The sequence below is a fragment of the Verruconis gallopava genome (assembly GCF_000836295.1).
Source record: "Verruconis gallopava strain CBS 43764 unplaced genomic scaffold supercont1.1, whole genome shotgun sequence".
Lineage (NCBI taxonomy): Eukaryota > Fungi > Ascomycota > Dothideomycetes > Venturiales > Sympoventuriaceae > Verruconis > Verruconis gallopava.
Genome location: NW_015622137.1, coordinates 647,171 through 660,207, shown reverse-complemented (window position 1 = coordinate 660,207; position 13,037 = coordinate 647,171). Strand labels below are relative to the sequence as shown.

General features: G+C 51.3%; 5 protein-coding genes across 8 annotated transcripts; 2 read left to right on the top strand and 3 right to left on the bottom strand.

Annotated features, from left to right (window-relative positions):
• Positions 1 to 3,085: 3,085 nt before the first annotated feature.
• Positions 3,086 to 6,647, bottom strand: PV09_00252. Of its 3 annotated transcripts, XM_016352966.1 has the most exons (7): positions 6,033 to 6,647; positions 5,830 to 5,945; positions 5,692 to 5,776; positions 5,566 to 5,628; positions 4,972 to 5,174; positions 4,007 to 4,147; positions 3,086 to 3,655 (listed from the first exon to the last, which is right to left on the bottom strand). In XM_016352966.1, exons 1-7 carry the CDS (start codon positions 6,559 to 6,561, stop codon positions 3,569 to 3,571), a joined length of 1,224 nt encoding a protein of 407 aa, XP_016219223.1. In that variant the 5' UTR covers positions 6,562 to 6,647; the 3' UTR covers positions 3,086 to 3,568. The 3 variants fall into 3 exon arrangements, with proteins under 3 accessions (XP_016219223.1, XP_016219222.1, XP_016219221.1); XM_016352965.1 differs by lacking the exon at positions 3,086 to 3,655 and having other exon boundaries at positions 3,710 to 4,147; XM_016352964.1 differs by lacking the exons at positions 3,086 to 3,655; positions 4,007 to 4,147 and having other exon boundaries at positions 4,286 to 5,174.
• Positions 6,648 to 6,756: 109 nt separating this feature from the next.
• On the top strand, positions 6,757 to 8,904 carry PV09_00251 (uncharacterized protein). Its single transcript, XM_016352963.1, has 3 exons — positions 6,757 to 7,261; positions 7,311 to 7,813; positions 7,872 to 8,904. The coding sequence occupies exons 1-2, from the start codon at positions 6,845 to 6,847 to the stop codon at positions 7,779 to 7,781; spliced, it is 888 nt and encodes a 295-aa protein (XP_016219220.1). The 5' UTR covers positions 6,757 to 6,844; the 3' UTR covers positions 7,782 to 7,813; positions 7,872 to 8,904.
• PV09_00250 lies at positions 7,822 to 9,911 on the bottom strand. 2 transcript variants are annotated; one of them, XM_016352962.1, is made up of 2 exons: positions 8,460 to 9,911; positions 7,822 to 8,393 (listed from the first exon to the last, which is right to left on the bottom strand). In XM_016352962.1, the coding sequence occupies exons 1-2, from the start codon at positions 9,401 to 9,403 to the stop codon at positions 8,117 to 8,119; spliced, it is 1,221 nt and encodes a 406-aa protein (XP_016219219.1). In that variant the 5' UTR covers positions 9,404 to 9,911; the 3' UTR covers positions 7,822 to 8,116. The 2 variants fall into 2 exon arrangements, with proteins under 2 accessions (XP_016219219.1, XP_016219218.1); XM_016352961.1 differs by having other exon boundaries at positions 7,822 to 9,911.
• A 132-nt stretch (positions 9,912 to 10,043) lies between these two features.
• On the top strand, positions 10,044 to 11,308 carry PV09_00249 (uncharacterized protein). Its single transcript, XM_016352960.1, has 2 exons — positions 10,044 to 10,633; positions 10,729 to 11,308. The coding sequence occupies exons 1-2, from the start codon at positions 10,384 to 10,386 to the stop codon at positions 10,980 to 10,982; spliced, it is 504 nt and encodes a 167-aa protein (XP_016219217.1). The 5' UTR covers positions 10,044 to 10,383; the 3' UTR covers positions 10,983 to 11,308.
• Positions 11,133 to 12,916, bottom strand: PV09_00248 (26S proteasome regulatory subunit rpn11). Its single transcript, XM_016352959.1, has 3 exons — positions 12,634 to 12,916; positions 11,736 to 12,522; positions 11,133 to 11,662 (listed from the first exon to the last, which is right to left on the bottom strand). Exons 1-3 carry the CDS (start codon positions 12,700 to 12,702, stop codon positions 11,511 to 11,513), a joined length of 1,008 nt encoding a protein of 335 aa, XP_016219216.1. The 5' UTR covers positions 12,703 to 12,916; the 3' UTR covers positions 11,133 to 11,510.
• Between the last annotated feature and the right edge of the window lie 121 nt (positions 12,917 to 13,037).

Here is a 13,037-nt window from a genome sequence, read left to right as displayed (position 1 = left end):
CGGAACGAAAGGGACTGGGGTACTTGGTAGACAAGGCTCGCCTAACATCTGCGTAAATCCCCTTAAAAAAAAGGAAAGAAAAGTGTGGTACTCCATTATTGAAACCCTTTGCGCTGCCACTCTATTCTTGCCCAGCGCTTCGTACGAGATGCACTATTTCACCAGAAGAACAGGCCCTGCCCTGCGATGACACCACCAGTGTGCTCCTTCGTCGCGGCTATCTCATGGCAAATGTGACTCGGCAATCGCACACTGAACTTGCCATTCGTCAGAGGCCCAAGCTGACAAGATGTGAGGGCGACGTTAAGAGTTATTGACAGCTCCAGTTTGCGGATACCTGTCCCATCGTGCTAAAGCTTCGAGAACATCGTGAGAAGATGTGCCAGCGAATCACACCAGCGGACTCGGTGTGATAGTGACGGAGAAGCGCGAGATGGCAGCTCACGTGAGTGAATTCGTCTGCGCGTGGCCCCCCAAAAAACTGGTTCCGAGATCCGTCTGTCGTGTAGGAAGAGTGGTAGGAGTGGCCAGGAATGGTCTGAATAGGGTGGATATGTGCTGACTCCCCCCAGTCAGCCAGTGGCAAAGTCAGTCTAGAGGCGGAGAGCAGCATCTTTTCACAAGCGATGGTTCGCCCAGTTGCGACACCTCCAGCACACTCGGCGGATGGTGACGTTGACACACAGCGTCTGCCAAAGGAGCGAATCGGCTTGGAGCGATGCTTTGCCTCCCGCCAACATTGGACAGGCAAACCTGGAGAGGGCTCCAATTTTCCAATTAATCGAATAAATTGTCCCCATGATTGGTCGATGACTCAGTTGCTTCAAAGTACCCAGGTCGCCTGTCTCCCGCCGGTCTGCTTGCAGCTTTCCCATAAACTGGAGACAAGCGCGCTGTGGAAAAAACAGGCCTCCCTCGAGTTGTCAGCTAAGTATCTCACCGCCTCTTGGGGCTTTGTGCGTCAAACTGACCGCGATCCTGCTCTAATTCCTTCCCCTTCATCATCATCTTCATCTTGTTCTTCTTCTTCTTCTGCCCCCGTCAACTCTCATAATCGCTCTCGTGACTATGCAGGACCCTTTCTCCATCGGCCGAAAGACGGGGGGCTGCGGTCCATTTCGCTGCATTTCGCTTTATTTTATTCCTCTAGTACAACTCCCACTTTGTCTCCCCATGCTGGGATCTCCGGTTCCTGCCGCATGATGCTGACTTGCTGCGGATAAGGGCGGGCCGAGGCAGCGCGAGGGGCAGTATCCGTGAGCTAGTATTGCTGTATGCCCTAAAATGATGCGCCAGAAAACGGAAAATTGATCAAACAGCGGAAGCTTCAAAGCCTAACCGCCATCAAGTGCTGTCTAAATGGCCAAGTCTTCCTCCCAAAGTGTTCTACCTAATCAGACTGCTTGCATGTACAAAGCGACTGCCATGGTCACCTGGTCGAACCGTCATGCAACTATCGATGCTGGATGCAGAAGCGAAAAGCGGTGAAGCGCAGATGAGAAGCGAGCACTGATGACGGCACATTTGAAGGATCGATGATCAAGTCAGCTGGATAGCAAAGAGTGATAACTTTTGCATGGTCGCTACAGCATCCATGCTTGTCGGCCAGCTTGTGAACTGCTGTCACGGACACTTCGCTCCGTACCCTGCCCTCTGCGGAAGTTGTCACTTCAAAATCAAAATCCAGACAGGGCCAGAGCTCAGGTGGGCATCTGCATGCTTCCTTCAACTATCGATACCATGTATACGTACGATCTATCACAATCCACCTCCCTGTCTGACAGCATGCTTCCATCCGTGATGGAGCGGCCCGGGGCGCAAACGTGGTGTATCAAAGTTAGAGGTTTTTTTGCTCTTTATTTTTTTTTTTAGCTAAAATGACATCGTAAAGTCGTCCTCACTAAAGCAACGTGCCATCTAAGGATGGTGGCACACATGCTCGGAACAATTCTCTATTGGCTGTCTCACAAGCTTGAGCGGTGCAGAATACCGAGCAAAGATTGTCGTCTGAGACGTCAGAGAACGCAACGGAGCCCAATGATGGCGCGGCGACCTTTGTCAACGTTTAGCGGCAAGAGCGATTGACGCAATTTTAGGCGACGTTTCAGATCCAAACTATATTCGAAACCATTTTCATCGATACCAACGTTCGGTTGCCCAGTCGTTCACGCGTCGAATCCTCGCCTGAGGAAGAGCTGCATTCACAGCACAGGGAGACACAAGTTCGTCCTCTCACAAGCGCCTTTCGCGGTGTGCAAGCAGTTCTCTTCAATTTCCAACGTCCTGCAACTTTGTGCGATGAGACCTCTTGGGCGTGAGATCCTTGTTGCCAGGCCGGAGCAACAAGAACCTGACCGGCTCGAGTTCGCATCCTTTCTAAAGGGGATGCCAATTTCGTAAAACCCCCACACAGCTTGGGAGCACGGCTTGAGTCAACGTTTGCGCAAAAAAAGGAAGATGACGCAGAAAAGGATGGGAAGCGACACGGCAGGGACTGTTTGCAGCATGGGACGTCCGAGCCGCATGGTTCTTGCTGCACCCTTCAGCCGTCGTGCAAGGTTACTCAAAAACTGGCCATGAGCCAAGTATTGGTGGAGGAACCAAAACAGTACGCTTGGGGCAACGACGATCACACCTATTACCTGTCGAGGCGTAAAAAGCAAGCCCAAGGAACTCGCTAGGATTGCAAGAGAGAGGATGCTTGATGAGATGGATTGATGAAAATAAAACAAGGGCGGACCGTCTCGCCCTGCAACGGCCCGTCGCGAGTGGAGAATTAAGGCCAACGATTGAAAGCGCGCAAATCATGCTGGGATACAAAGAGACGTTCCTGCGGACTCTGTAGCCTTAGCCTAGACTGATGTGTCACGGCAGGGTGAACTTGCATGTGTTCAGATAACTGCAATCCTGACCAAAGGAGGCAGCCTCGAACTTGGGGTTTTGCTTTGGCCAGAGATGGGACTCAAGAAAACCGCAGCGGCCAGCCAGCTGACGAGGGCGCGAGCGAGCGAATGAAAGTCACGGATTGGCCCCGACGTGCTTGCAATCGATGCAGCGAACGGCTGCCGGTCAGACAGACTCGATCGGCCAAGGCTGCTGCAGAAGCCTGGGACGTGGCTTTGCGCTAAGACGGCTGGTTTCCCGCGCTTGGGGAGAAGATGCCAATACGCACGGCGCGCGGCAAACCCCCCTTATAACGGGGCTCCACTTGGCGCGGTCACCTGACTGAAAGTGTATGCGTTCCGGCATGGCCCTTCCCGTCTGGCCGCTGCAGAGCCGGGATTGCGTGTGGACTAGTTTCCAACGTCCGTCCAATCAGGAAGTCGATCCGCTCACCGTCCTGTGGCTCCGTCTCCTCTGTATGAGTGCCACGTAGGTTTGCATTGCATACAATGCACAAGACCATGGCTTTCATGCAATCCTGTGCTGTTTTTCTATTGTTGAGCAGACACTCTCATACTACACACCGAGAACGATTCGCCATCACGCCCATCCCAGAGTCACTAAGTGAGCCAGCGACGTGGCTTTTCCGCCAGGCAAAATCGCACCTTCGAGTCAAGAAATGTGATCAATCATCGTCTTCATCGTCACTAGGCTCCTCTTCTTCGCCATCGCTTGGCTGGTCAGGCCTTACGACATCGTTGAGGTAAGTTACCTGGTGTGGTCTAAGTCAGCAGTAGATTCTTCTGTGGCTGCCAGTAAAGGAGCCCAGCAACGCCGCCGCTGGCTGGTCAAATGAACAACTCGACCTAGATCCTTGCGGGTCGAGGCCAACCTGGCCTCGAGAACTTGAACATCACAACGCATTAGGCATAAGTATGCCCCAGACCGCTTCCATATCGGCACTAGATCAGGAGTTTTGAATTCTGATCTTGCCGCTGGAATTATCCTCTTTTTAATCTTGGGACCGAAAGCATGCAACGATGAGTGTGATGGGACGAGGCTTTGTGCAGAAGTGCGCTTCACCGATTCCAGATCCAGCCCGCAGAAAGAATTGAGCACTTACGAATGGTACAAGGTGCGAAATCAGGTCCACGATGATCTCGACTGCATTGGGACTCACCACATCCTCGTCGCGAAGCTTCCGATGAAGCGTAAAGTTTTTAAGCCGGAGAAGTTCAATATCTTTGTGATCAGGATCGAATCCCTAGAAGTTAACATTGTCAATCACGGTACTTGAATGGATGTGGTGAAGCCAAAATATGAGAAATGTGAAGCCAGTGAGTGGTGCGACCCATTTTGGGGTGGACGTGCAAATTCCCCAGGGATCCCCGGAGATGTGATGCACACTCGCCTGAGCAAGAGCGGGACAGATGCCGATACGATAGCGTCCATTTGCAGACCATTCTCAAATGACGAACATAATTGAGCGCGTTATCCGACCACATAAAGCTCTCAGGTCTACAAGGAGAGGGCTATTGGCGGCAGAGGCTGGGACATTTGATGGTTCGATCCTTTCTCGATCATCTTCGCTTTCGAGGATGAAGGCGATTCTCCGTTGGCGAATGCCAGGTTTCGTCCCGTTCCGGCCCTCTGTAGTCGTGGCCTTAGCAGAGTTGACCAGTATTCCAAACAGCGGATGCTCTAGGTCCACCAATACACACTCTTTCATAAGAGTACCGCAGAGTCTGGTCCGCTTCTATCCGCTAATTCTATGAAATTATGAAGGGCATGAAACGATTAGTCTTGAAATACTTTTGGGACCTAGTGTTAGTCGTAACTGTCATGACCGCAACGTGACCAGCGGACCCTATCTCCGAATCGGGGTACCGACGTCGAGCCCATTGTACTGGATTGGCAGAGTATTGCAATGAGTTTTGATGCCCACAAAGCATTTATGCCATCAGACCCATCATGCTTTGATACTACCTTTATCGAGAAGGCTCTTGTTGCTGCGATAACACGTATACTTGCTCGGAATGCTCTTGTCTTGGCCCGCTTCGTGCGAAAGAGATGGGATGAATCGCTCACCTTTGGCTTCGTCTTCAGACTGGTCTCCGCATGCTCATTCACGAACCTTTTGACGACCTTCGCTTCATCCTTCGCGACGCCACCGAGAAACTCTTTACGAATGCCAGCGGAAGAAAGCACGGATTTGATTCGTTCTGGTCGCCTGTCGATGTCCTGACGAAGCGCAGTTAATGCTGCTGCTTCTGGCATCCACAAACCCCCTCCTGTAGATCCCCTCGTCAGTAACCAGCTTCGAATTTCCACAAAAGAGATGGAAGAGGGAAGTCTTGATAGGATTTGGTGTTGAGAACTGTGGAAAGCAGAACAGATTGCGCCCCTACAAGTACTATTCGCCTATTCTTCAGAATTCTTGAGTTGGGCAAAGAGAGTGATAACCTTAGGCTTAAATCTCGGTTGGAAATTGGCTTTAACAAGCCGATTTTCAACTCTTTCTGTTATGAATATGGTTTCACTTTGGCGCTCAGGAGGAGACACTTCCCTAGATCAAGGAGGCGATTGATCTATCATCCTCTAGGAAACGACTAGCATAGAGTGGCATATCAACGAAGAACAAGCATCACAGACAATATAAAATAGACTTAAAGAAAGACTTACCAACCAGGCTGCCACCGTCTGGCTTGATTTGTAGGTAATAGACAGCGTACGGGCCTTTGCGTCCTATCGTGTTTAATTTTAGCTACGGGTTGTTGCGTCTACAGAGGTCCAGCTGCCGCTGCTTACCAGTGCGGGACCACGCGGCCGAAAAATGAGTCTTATAAGGAGTCTGATCTTTACTGAATCGGACGTCTCTGTATATTCGAAAAATCTGCAGGGGAAAAGATAAGGAAGTGGACCAAGAGAGAACATTTGCACACCTACAATATCTTTGATTGGCAGCTCTGGCACGGTGTCATCTACCGTAATGATACCCTGCGTAAGAGCTTCCAGGAAAGTCTCAAAGTCTTTCCACGAAGCACGATAGTCGGGATCGTGCACTGGAAGGTGTTAGTAGTTGTAGATCGTGTTGTATTGGAAGCTAGAGTAGTGTCTGCATTGGTCCAATCAAGAAAATGGAGACATACTTTTAAGCCACTGGCGACTGTTGTTCGCAGCCAACTCCTTCAAGAACAGCATGGTGTTAGGGTGTATAGTCTCATCAGTGTACGGAGTGTCGCCTGGTGATCTCGCTCTCGGCTTCTTGAATACGACCTGGGTTCCAGGCCCCATTCCAGTTTTCACTCCAGGCCGCCAGATTTCCTTTTCGGCTTTAGGCCTCCCTTTCCCACCGGCAGAAGCGGAAGCTTTTCTAGAGAAACTGCGTTTGGCACCACTTCCAGACCTTCTCGTAATTGGCTCGCCTTCAGAGGACTCCTGTTCCGACTCTTCCTCGGACTCATCTGGGCCTGTCGAATCTTCGTATCCAGATTCTTTTTCATCCTCCTCAGTGCCTGAAATGTCTTCCAGGTTGTCTGAAACTTCTTCTTCTGCATCTTTAGAGACATTTTGCTGCTTTACTCGCTTACTCTTCGAAGTGCCGTCTGAGGACTTGGGGCGCTTGGAAGAGCTGCGAGCTGCCCCAACGTCCGACAACCTAAGTGATCTTCGTGGCATTCTTATTTTGTAAATTTAACTTTGCCCTTACTCGTCTGACTTTGCCGCTTTTATTCAAAAGTCATCAGTATCGAATTGTCTGTGCGTCGTTGAAGTCATGAACCATGTCGGTGATAGCACGTCAAAGCTTCTACTTTGACGCGTTCTTAAGCGCTCGTCTAAGTATTTTATCCTGGACTCTTCAACACGTGGTCACGCTTCTTCGCTTAGACTTCCCATACAAATATTGATTCTTTTTTAATAAAAGAGACGTTTACCTGTCGACCAAGTTGGTAGGTCTGCTATGTCTACAGCATTCGAGGAGAGGAAAATTCGCATCATTACAGAGCTTGAAGTCCCTGAAGAGGAGTACAATGACCTCTCACCGAAGGGATCCATTGATATAGGAATAAGGGAGCTACTTGGAGAGATCAACGCTATAAAGACACTGGTGACGACAAGCAGTTGTGCTGGACGTGTCAGCATTTACGTCGAAGGCAAGAAGCGTCAAGTAGATGCTGCCAACTCAAATGAGCAGGCAGTTAAGATTATATCCAGTTCCGGTGGCAAAGGCGGCGGGCGCTGGTTATTTGTGAGCCATGATCCCATTGCCGAAACTACGTCCCTGTGCCAGTTGTTCGGATTATCAATGAAACAGGGAATAAGACTTTCTGACCTCACCAATGATACCCCTCTCATACATATGAAGTTTGAAGCTATGGTTTGAATCCCGTTCCAAGATCTGATTTCAAGGGTTGACAACCATGCAGATACTGCATATGCTCACTGCCTCGTTGGAAGATGCGAGCAAGGTTCTCACAGCCGCAAGTAGTGCTGGCTTTAGAGAGAGTGGCGCGATGGGGTTTTCGGCCAACAAGGACGGCTCGATCACGCCCATGGTCGCGGTGCGTTCGAATGGCCTCGGGCTTGATTCAGTGATAGGCTACATCGACGAGAATGGCGATCCTGTCTGCATCGTTTCCGAAGACCACTTGCGGTTGCTCACCAGGATCGCAAATGATCGGTTTAGAGTCAACAGCGAGCGGATTTCGAGATTTCGAAAAGAGGTGCTCGATACGTATTCAGCGCATCCTGCGTCTGCCAAGTCTCAACGCGAGGATGCAGAAGCCCGGAGAGCTCGCAAACGAGCGGAGGGGCTTGCAAGGCAAGCAGAGCAACGTGTCAAACAGGAAGCCAAGTATTCTTCTTCCGACGGCATGGATCTGAATTTTCCTGGTTAGAACCAGCAAGGACCGTACGAGGCCTACAAATGGTAAATATAACGTCAATTCCTAGCCAATACATTCCAAGTGCTTATCCAGAGACTCTAGCTTCGACGTCATGAGCTAGACTTTCACTGCTAGCTTGGAGAAGAGATGGTATGTTCGTAACAAGCAATTTAACACCAGATCTCCCACAAAAGGGAGTTCGCCTTCTTGAAAATAAGAAGTGCATTGTGGTCTCACGCCTGAGAGATATTGTAGCAATTTCTCGACTCGATCAGAAATTTCTCATCGCCTATCCGGACGATCCTACTGCATAGAACATTGCAGGAAGGAAACATGGCGAATTGCAACTACGCACACCACTCTCTTTTCCAAAGCCACACTGCTCCACCCAGCATACCTATTTCCCCAATCTCTCTTTCTGTTGCCCATAATCCGTACAATCCAAACGGCGTGTTGCTCAAATACCAGCTCCAGCTTGTAGGATGGTGCTTGTACGACTTCCTACCTCTTATATAACCATGGCTATCCGTGGTCACCGAGATGTCAAACTCACCCACGCCATCTATCCCACTTGCAGCACTGAAGAATCCCCCTCCAGCAGTGAGCGGGCCATGGGTTGTGAACCTGATACCAGTCATCGGCGCATCCAACAAGGTGGCGATTGCCCCCATTGGAAAAGGGTCATTATACGTGTACATGCCTACCCACTCACCGCTATCTAAATACTCTGGCGACGACTGGATTGATCTCTGACGTTGTATCCACCTCCTCCAGGAGCTCAGTGACTCTGAGATGGGCAAAAAAGGCACGGGAATATCTGTAGGAGATAGCGCCAGGGGAATTTTGGAGATGCTGGGGATATTTACGTGCGTAGAATGCCGGGGGCCCGCCGACAGATATTGGCTTGGCAGGTCGGGATTCTTTGTGTGGTCGGGAAAAGCGCAAGCTAACAAGGTGGCCATCTTGCCAACGCCGACTAAATTGTCGTCGTGGAAGCGCTGGACGTAGGTTGCTGTCTGACGGCGAATGCCATTCGCGAGGTTGTCATATGTATAGAAAGTGATTGCGTTGTGATCGTGGAGCTGCTCGTCTAATGATGAAGACGAGGGTATGAAGGGGGCGATCCTAAGTAATCCACATGCTATCATCAGCGACACAATCGAGCGCTTTTCATCTAAATCAGCAAGTGCGGCTTTCAATCCCTCCTCGTCAGGAAATCCAGCCTTGAATATCAGGCGGCGTCCAAGAAGAAAGCTACGATCCAGCGTGGGCACGCCACTATTCAACATGACCAAGTTCGGTAAATACCTCAGCAGCTCCGACGTGTTCGGTATGACTCCCGTCTCCAGCTTTCCCACAGTCTTCTCGTTCTCGATGAACTGGAGATAACGCGATTCAGCAACGGCATAGCGGGCCACGAGATCGACATCGGCTAAGAATCCGCCCAGGTGCTCTTTCGCCCACGTGTGACTGTAAAACGAGTCCAGAAAGACAAGCGAGTCGTAGCAGGTCTGTCGCAGCAGCTTGGACACCTGTGCCAGCGCCAGCACCGTCTCCGGCGTGGTCTTCGAGGCTATCTGGACGATAAGCTCTGGCGGAAGCTTGTCAAGGGTCCGAAACTGTAGCTTGGCCATTCTCAAGGCTGAGATCGCTCGACGCAACAGCAACGGTGTCGATTGACGTCAGGGCTTGCGCAGAACGGGGGCGGCACAAGTTGCGAGAATCGATCGGCCAACAGTCGCGTTTCCGATACAAGTGTGTCGTCGATAACGTGTGGGGTAAAGCTCTGCAGCAGGTGATTGCCCAAATGCTACGCGCAACAGTGTCTGACTGCGACGTGGTGGCCCCAAAAAGCCGAGCTTGGGATTGATTGACATTAGGCGCCACTCGTCTGACGGGCAGCCTCAGGAGCCAAGTAACGGCGATGTGATGACTTTCTTCCTCAAGCAGAACGCTTGACGCAGGGATCGCTGCACCGCCCGTCAGCGCTGGACCATTTGTTTCGCCACTTGCATTCGGGGTGTTGCCAAAAAAAAAGAGTCCAAGCAGCCGGATGCGCGTGCTAGCAATTGCTTTGAGCAGCAAAGACACAGGCTCCCCGACCAATGCAGGCTTCTCTTTGTCGGGCAGACTCAATAGTCCGTCCATGTTGATGGTGCAAGATGAGGTGTCGGCCCCAGCATCGGCCAACGGTGGAGAGACCGCGGGCGATAACGCGGACTCAGCCCACAAGAATAGCTACACAGGGATCGTCCGCGAGGCGATCAGCCAGGGGTTGATCCTCAAACTCGACGGTGCGGGCGACGCTGAGGCATTCTCCATGTCTCTGCACACGGGAAATTCACAGTCTCGTATCCTGGGCAGGGATTTGCGAGCCATAATAATGAGGTGAGCCCCTGCTTTCATGCCTTTGAGAAAGGCCGTCTTGCTCAGTCGACGTCGATTCTTGCCCCGTCGCTTTCTGTACGAACAATCTCTCCCTCCTTTGCCCGAGTCTCAGTATTCTTAACTGCCAGACTCCGATTCCGCAGCCCATTGCCTATTGCTGTGGTATTTTCTTGGACCATCACTCGTTAGCCGGCATCTGGATCCGCAAAACGTCAAGGAATCAACAATGATGTACATCAACAACATCGCCTTCGCTCTCGCCGCCCTCAGCGCTGTGTCAGCCTTGGGCATTAACGAGAGCGATGTGCCGTCTGTCTGTGCCACAATCTGCAAACCCCTCGTCCAGCTCTCCGACGCGTGTTCATCCAGCTCCTCGACGGACTCGAGCTGCATCTGCAAGAATACTAGCTTCGACGTCGTGAACCTAGGATCCATGTGTGCGATCTGCTGCCAGCAAGCCAATTCCCTAGGTGACGGTATGCGAACCTTTCCTACCCTTTCCTTTCTCCCTTCCAAAGCACCGTTTTTCGTTCGGAAAACACAAAGGCGAGGCGGCTAATGTTCCAAACAGACCTCAAATCCATCTCTTCCGCCTGCGGCTTCACGCAGGGCACGTACAATCAAGCATCCGCCAGCTCGGTTGCTGCCACCGTTGTTGTGACCGCAACGTACTCTGGCAAAACAACAACCCTATCTGCTGCCGCTACTGCGTCAGCTACTAGTTCCTCGGCCTCCAGTAGCAAAAATGTCGCACCCGCTCCTACTATGCAGGCTGCAGGTTTGCTTGCCGGAGCCGGTGCTGTTGCTGCTGGATTGATCCTGTAAATACAAATGTATTATGTAATATCATGGGCAGCGTTCAGCGGAAATAGAAAGGAGCACTGTGCCACAATTAGCGACATCGGTATAATGGCTGACAGGAGCTGGAATAAAAAGACGAGTACACGGCCACGGCGTCTTCGATTTATGGTAAAAGGGAGGGTTTTTGGTCCGCGAGGCAGCTAAGTGACCATGTTCTGCATAGTCGGCAAAGGAATGGCAACTTTCTGGTTGAGGATACTAGGGGCTAGCTTCCGTTCCGCCCTGTATATTTACCCGAGTCCTTAGTAGATTTTTTTAAACAAAAAAAGCTTTGAGCTATTCATTTCCCCCGCTAGCGACAGGTTGTCAGTTCACGAATGCTACCCCTCAGCGCCATGCAAATGCTTTCCCACGTCTAGTATTACATGGCGTCATGCGCTGATCTTTCTATCATAGCGCATTTGCCTCGTGAGACGGCGGCGCCTTTGCAAATTGCTGGTACAGAACCGCCCATATTTCTCGTAATCTCGGGCTCCTTGGACGCATGAGCCTTCAGTCATCGGTTTCCATATCTCCGTTTAGATGACCATTTGTTTGAGACACTCTAGCCTTCGTCGACGGCACCGACGCCTCCTTGTCGATCATCTGGCGTGAGACAGACACAATGTTATCTTCGAGCAGTTGCTGGCCAATATCCTCAATGTCTGCATTGCCTTGTTAGCTAGATTACCCATGATGCCAAACGTTCTCGTGCAAAGCAGATATTGTCCGACTTACGCTTCTTGGGATCTATCTTGCCGACATATCGCGTTTTCAATTGATCCTTTGTAAGCTCTGATTCCTCCTTGACCCGCTTCTCATAGCCCTCTGCAAGTGAGACCAATTTTTGCAATTTGTCCTTGTTTCGCTCAGCCTCCAGCCTGAAGTCATTCATCTCGAGCGCCTCAGTCCACACGTGCTTGTGCAGATTCATCAGCATATTTTCCTCCAAACCCGTCTTCCTGTAGTTAATGCCGATGCTGTAGTAGTGTCTGTTAAGGCCGTGAATGAGTGCCTGAATAGACGGCTTGTTGAGATGTCCCAAGTTCGAGGTGGTCTGCCGGGGTTCATGCCCCATCATCAGGGTCTGTGGATTGATAAGTCTGAAAGCGTCGATGACAACCTTTCCCTTGACGGATTGGATTGGATCGACTACCACGGCTACCGCTCTGGGCGTTAACTGCTCAAACGACTGCTGGGTGTTGATATCAACAGAGGATAGCCAGCACCCAAACCCGGGATGTGAGTGATACCAGCCTACAACGGTCTCCGGCCGTCCAGTTTGCCGCAACATGTCCATCATCTTTGTCTGAAAAACTGGGTCGACAGCCTCAACGCTGACGCCTGTGCCGGACTGTGGCATGGCGAACACATCTACCACACGCACTGTGTAGTCATCTACGAACTCGCCTAGCATCAGACCCATGACTTCCATGGGAACACCAGCACGACCATGCCGCAGCATCTTGAGGAGGGCGAGAGAGGAGATGTAGACGGTTTCTGAGTTGTCGATGAGATTGGTGTCCTACGTCAGCCGTAGTGTTAGCATGCCTGTATGTTGTATCCATAACGTTGAGAGAAGCTCAGAGTAACGGAATGGTGTTTGGATGTGTCAAGTAGCACAGGTCAAACGTACTCCACCTGATGCACCCCCAGCACCGCCCATACTCTGAGCGGCGGCAAGCATCCTGTTTAACCGATCCATGACGGTGGTGTATGTGAGTCGTACGAGGTGTTGCGTCGAAAGATGAGAGTGGGTTGGACAATTCGGAGCGGTTCTATCTGAAGCTGCAATGGCAAGAGGTAGCTCTTGGAGGCGGATGTGTTGGGTGTATGTCCGGGGCGACAAAACGGTTACGGGCGCTGAAGACAGGATAACTGGCGGCGACAGGCAGCTCTCGGACGCGCGATCACAGTTGCTGGAAGAGCTGACGCTGACGTGCCTGAATGAGGCCGCACTTTTGATGTGTGCCTGGCGCGACTTCGGAGCGGCGACCCAGCCTCTTCGGCGAAAGAGCACACGCTTTCTCGCCCTGGCAT